This window comes from Aptenodytes forsteri, unplaced genomic scaffold (genome assembly GCF_000699145.1).
Source record: "Aptenodytes forsteri isolate BGI_AS27 unplaced genomic scaffold, ASM69914v1 Scaffold118, whole genome shotgun sequence".
In the NCBI taxonomy this organism is placed as follows: domain Eukaryota; kingdom Metazoa; phylum Chordata; class Aves; order Sphenisciformes; family Spheniscidae; genus Aptenodytes; species Aptenodytes forsteri.
In genome coordinates this window covers 2,284,248-2,290,112 of record NW_008795859.1, presented here as the reverse complement: position 1 = coordinate 2,290,112, position 5,865 = coordinate 2,284,248, and the positions used below count along the sequence as shown (strand labels likewise).

The 5,865-nt window shown below is 44.1% G+C and overlaps 1 protein-coding gene across 1 annotated transcript in view; it reads left to right on the top strand.

Annotated features, from left to right (window-relative positions):
• Positions 1-4,929, top strand: part of ARPC3 (actin related protein 2/3 complex subunit 3) — a 5,221-nt gene extending 292 nt beyond the window's left edge. Inside the window, exons 2-7 of the mRNA XM_009283906.2 lie at positions 954-1,053; positions 2,122-2,198; positions 2,483-2,551; positions 2,836-2,962; positions 3,491-3,585; positions 4,413-4,929. Coding sequence (XP_009282181.1) covers positions 954-1,053; positions 2,122-2,198; positions 2,483-2,551; positions 2,836-2,962; positions 3,491-3,585; positions 4,413-4,475 — 531 coding nt within the window. The 3' untranslated portion in view covers positions 4,476-4,929. The remainder of the gene's footprint in view (positions 1-953; positions 1,054-2,121; positions 2,199-2,482; positions 2,552-2,835; positions 2,963-3,490; positions 3,586-4,412) is intronic.
• The last annotated feature ends 936 nt before the right edge of the window (positions 4,930-5,865 follow it).

The window sequence follows — 5,865 nt, the reverse complement described above, 5'->3', positions numbered from 1 at the left end:
GCCAGGGGCAGCTGCAGTGGGGGAGAAAAGGGGCCGCAGCTGCGGGGAGCCTTGCTGAGAGCAGGGAATTGCTGTTTATGGGACGCTGCTGCAAGGCCAGCGCCTTCCTCTTCCTCCTCCTCCTGCCAGGGATCCACCCGCAGCCGGGGGGGGGGTGGCAGCCCCCGGCTCCAGCGAGGGAGAGTGTGGTACAAAGCTGTGCTTTGCTCTGGTTTTGTTCACACCACCTCCCTCAGGTTGAAATAAACTGCTTTTCTGCTAGGGGATGCTTACCCCCACCAGTTGCATCCCCCTCTTCCCCCGCAAAACCTCAGCTGTGAGGAGGTGAAGGCTTCCCGGTGGCCTGGCACAGCGTGGTGGGAATGTTTGGAAAGTGCCTAAAACTAAAGTCATCAGTTGTTAAAAATCATTTTCCCAGGAAGAATCTGTCATATGCAGAAAGGTTTGGGGTTTTTAACTTAGACCAGTTTTAGAGTGCACAGAAAGGTCTTTTTCTTGAGTGTGTGAGTATGTGTTAAGCCTGGCTTTATTTATTATTACCTAATATGATTAGCTAGACATGGAAATAAAATACAATCTTTTTTTAATGACCAACTAACTTTCAATTGGCTGTGCAATACCCCATACTTGGGTAGGAGAGCAGGGCTGTCACCCCCTGGCGCTGCGCAGAATGGGGTTAGGCAGCCTGGGGAAGAAGCAACACATGCAGACCAGCCATACCAAATTTTACCCTGTCTCCCGCCACCGCGACCGTAGATGGTGCCGGTGATGATGCTTTCATGGCCTTCACCAGAATGGCGCTGAGATCTGGGCCTAATTAGAAAATAGTGATTGTTTGTGCAATGAACTAGACTCTGACTCCTCTTTGATGAAGACACGGGGAACACGTGATCGGACACGGAAATGTCTATTTTCAGTAGCATTAATAACCAGCCTTCCCACTCCATCTGTAGGCTTACCACTCAACCTTAATGGACTCCGATACCAAGCTAATTGGGAACATGGCGCTGTTACCCATCAGAAGCCAGTTCAAAGGCCCAGCGCCTCGGGAAAGTAAGTTTATAATAATCTCTGAAAATCTGCCTGCGTATAGCTTATAATCATCTCACGGTTTGCTCCAAGCCTAGCAAGAGTGATGAGAGGAGTCGCAGGTTGGAAATGGAGTGCTTTGCAGTTTGCAGAGGAGGAAAAAAGTTTCCAAATATTTAAGTTGTGCAAATCATAGAAAATAATTATGCACAGATAAATATGCACCGTGCTTAAATCAGTTGTTTCAGTAATTAAAGCCGACGGTTACTATTCTCGTGTGTCTCACTGTGCTCTTCAGTAGGTTTTGAGGAGGACGTGGTGGTGCGAACCCTCTTCTGTCAGAGGAAGTGGAGGTTTAGCTGCAGAGAACTTGGGCTTTGGGGCTGTGGCTGAAGACACTGGGCTGCTCTGAAGGACGAGGAGTAGGACAGGCTAGGGTAGGGGGCTTCAAAAATTGAACTGAAGTTGCGGGCATCCCAAGAGGCTCCACAGGCAGCCTGGTACGCATTCCCCTTCGGCATGTGAAGTAACACTTCCCAGCCATGATATCCCCCAGTAGTGTGGCGGTTTAGTTTGAGAAAGGAAATATAAAGGAAATGTTTCTGGATTTAAGCAGTCTCGGACGGTAGCAAAAGCAGATGAAAGTCACAAGTAAGCTTGCCACTATGTGTTCTGCTCCCCCCCACTTTTTTTGAAGAGGATAATGAAATTTGTGTGTGATTGTGGTGTTATGCTTTCTCCAAAAACATTTTTGTGTCCTGAGAAGACTTTTACGCTGTTAAAACTCAACTGGTAGGAAAGCGGGGAACTGCTGAATTGCTGCCGTTTGTGAAGTGAGAAATCATAGGGGGAGGAGAAGACGGGGGTTAAAGCTCCTGCTAAGAGTAGGAAGCTTAAATATTATGGTCTGAGCTCACCAGTGTTTCACACGGCAACGACTGTTTTCTGTTATATAGTGCTGTCTTCTGCTTTTTTTAAATAGCAAGGTTTTGCCTTTGCAATAATCCTTATTTATGTATTTCAGTGAGTAAAAGTTATGAGCAAATGTAGTATAATGGTGCACTGTTTAATTCTGTATTTCTTTTTTGTTAGCTAAGGACACAGATATTATAGATGAAGCCATCTACTACTTCAAAGCTAATGTTTTCTTCAAAAATTATGAAATTAAGGTAATTTTTTCAGATACTGTGCATATAGTAGTTCTTCGGAGGATTGGTGCTGTGAATATAAATTTACGTTCAATGAGATAATTCCATTAGATAACAAAAAATCCCCCTTCCTCCCACTTAATTTTTAATGTTGGGTAAACGTCATGAATTGCAAGTCCCTTTCTCATGGGGAAATTGTAGGCCAAAATGGCTTGAACTCATTCCTGTTTCAAACTTTTATCAGTTCCATAAAGTCTCCCTTAATCTAAGAGTGGCTGGGCTCTGTGCTTGCTCTTGTTTTGCAGAACGAGGCTGACAGAACGCTGATCTATGTAACCCTCTACATTTCTGAGTGCTTGAAAAAGCTGCAAAAGGTAAGAAAAGTGAATTTCTGTGCAGGAGGGAAACTGAGTCTGTTCTGGGGATTGTACTTGGGAAGGGGTTTGCTGATATTCTCCTCCTAGTAGCACAAATAATCCTGTTCACCCCAGTGCCAGTTGTCAGAGCTACAGATATTCTAAGGCCGTGGATCTCCAAAGAGGCGTGTTGCTGTTCTTGCTGAGTTTTTATGTGTTAGAGATTGATAAAATATTTGGGTCTAACGCTCCATCAGCTTGTGTTTATAACTATTAATCCATTGTTTGCCTGGTTCTTCCAGTGTAACTCCAAAGGCCAAGGAGAGAAAGAAATGTACACGCTAGGAATCACTAACTTCCCAATCCCCGGGGAGCCTGGCTTTCCGCTTAATGCCATTTACGCCAAACCTGCCAACAAGCAGGAGGAAGGTAAGGCTAATCCAGGACCTCTGAAGGCTTCCTTGGGCTCATACTTTACCAGCTGCATTTTTTGTGACTGCAACTAGAAAAATTACCTTTAAAACTGAATCTTCGAAATCTGCAGTTCTGTCTTCTGAGGGCAGCAGAAGCTGGATTTTCTGACCTCGGGGGCCCAGTGACTCCCCTGGATTAAGAGGAGTCTGAATCTGCCTTTTGCATCAACATAATCACTAGCTAAACCCTGTAATGGTGCCCAAGCCAAGTGCTGCACTGGCAGAATAGGAAGCCCACAATAATGAGTAAAGGTAAATGAGAGAAGAAAACAAGTTTGGATCATCCTTTTTCCTGGTACAAGTATCATAAAAATCCCAACTATGGCTGTAAATCGAGCAAACCAACTCAGCCGGCCGATGAGTACCTGCAGATGTGAAAACTCACTTTCTGCTTTAAGCAGTGATCTCTGATGCTTCCCTGTTAAATTCAGTGTGGCTTGGTGCTGCCTCAGTTTACACTGTCTTTTCCTGTGCTGTGTTTCAGAGGTGATGAGGGCCTACCTGCAGCAGCTGAGGCAAGAAACTGGTCTTCGCCTTTGTGAAAAAGTATTTGATCCTCAAAGTGACAAGCCTAGTAAGGTAAGAGTTTAGTGCGATCATCACAGATTTAATGAGAGGCTTAGTGTGTTTTTTCAGAAATGTGTGGAGAGAAAGAAGCGAGATGATGGGGTGAGGGATCAGACGGGGGTAACTTTGGCACAAGCTTCCCTGGTTTTACAAGGCTAGTGAGATAGGAGGCTGCAAGTTATCAATAAATTTAATCTGTAATGTGGTAAGACAGCGAATGCCAATTTGGGTTACTTTAAAAAGCAGGGCAGTAATAAGAGGTGTCTGGTTCAACTCTTCAAAGTATTGCACATCTGCTGTTGGCTAGGTTTTCAAATGGAAATTCACAGGCACGAGAGATGCTGTTTATCTTCCCAGGCGGTTCTGATTTGATAGCTTCTTTGAAGTAGGCCATTTTGCCTCATATCCAGATTAAAAAAAAATAGCTAATCAATGCATGAATTACCTCCTGACTGTTCATATGTTTCATGTGCAAATGTGACTGCATTTAATACTGAAATTACTTAGGCTAATTCAGTTTCAAAGTCATAGCTTTCTGATGCACCCCTTGTTTATAATTATATTGGAATAAATATATTGGAACAAACAGTAAAAAAAAATAGAAATAATAGAAAGTAAAATGTCCCACTTTAATTCAGAGTCCTGTATTATAAACTCATTGGGTCCATTCCTGTCCTCCCGTTTTCAATTCCAGTAGAAACCAGTGTAGAAAACTGTGTGCAAAACTGGAGCCTTAACGTTTGTTATTTGTCAGAGGTTGAATACTTGGAAGTCATTGTTTTGTTTATCGCATGGAAACCACTTTTGCATATTTTCTGACTTTGTACTTCCTTCTGCAGTGGTGGATCTGCTTTGTGAAGAGACAGTTCATGAACAAGAGTCTGTCAGGCCCTGGGCAATGAAGAGGCAAAGTAGCAACAACATTAAACATTTCCACAGCAAGTTGTATAAAGTATTTTGCCTTTGCTTTGGATACATTTTGTACCAAGGAGGAATTAAGTGCTTATGAAGAAAAAAAAACAAAAAACAAACCCACAAAACAGTCAATGAGGGATAGAGGGAGGGAGAGCAAAAAGATTTGTGTAAGCAAATACTATTAAGCTGGTGCTTAATAAGTGATTTCTAACATGCTGTTTCAGATGCAAGCTGCTTTATTATCAGTGGCTACAGCTAGCATTTAAAACAGGGCTTGTATTTAAGAGAAGAAATGGGCTTGCCTGTGGGGCAGGGGGAGCTGTGTAATTGCTCTACTGGCTAGAGTCTCAGTATCGTATGTCCACGGAAAAACGTACCTCTCGCGCTGTGTCGTCAAGTGCAGTGATTTTTACCTTGTTTTCAATAAACTTAGCTTGTAATTAACGTGCTAACTGCTTTATGTCTTATGGATAGCCTTCAAAGAAATCAGAGTTTTGTTTTTTTTGTGAAAAGACCATCATTGGTTACCACCACGTAACAGTTATCAGTAGGAAGTGAATCATTCCCACTGAAAACGGGATTAATACAGGGGCTGTAGTTTGCGGCAATGTACCTGGTTATTTAGCAGGTCTGCCTTCGCAGAGCGGTGCTCCATTGTACCAAAATGCCTTCAAAGGGTAACGCAGACAGATGACGCAGCTCAGTGTGAGGCTGCCTTCGTGATGGCAGATTCAAACACAACCATCACACCGTACTGGCAACAATTGTGACTCTTTTGATCAGTCAGATGGCTTCTTGAAGAGCGGCAAATCCAAGGTTGGTTTATTCCGAGTTGTCTCTTTCGTTTGTGGCAATACCTTGTTTCGCTGTCACCATGCCGCACCAACACGCTTTTTGTGTTACTTGATCTGAGGTCCAGTGCCAGTGACGTTTTGCCGCTTGGCATGTTTGTCTGTTGAGAGGTGTGTCCCTCTCCAGACAGCAGCGATGGCGTGTTCAAACTGAAAGCTCCCACTGGTTTGGTTTGCAGTACTAGTGATAGGAGGATAGCCCTGTTTTGCATTCTTTTTGTAATAAAGGGCGGGGGGAGAAGTTTATTATTCAGCTCTCCTTTCAGTCAATGCCTTGTAGTTAACGGTGGCCCCAGTGAGGCGTTTCCCCTGGTTGTGGCCCAGAAGAAATCTAGGTTTTGAAGGGCCTTTCTCCTCAGTTACCTATTTTTACAGGCAGGAGCTTCGTTATCCCCGAGACCTCTGTCGCATTTAGCTGCCGCAACCAGCAGGTAATCTTCTCAGAAGAAAGAGGGGCAGACGCAGGGGGTGCGTCTCTTCCATAAAACGACGCCGGGCCGAGGAGGGACTCCTCCGGCCCTGTGTT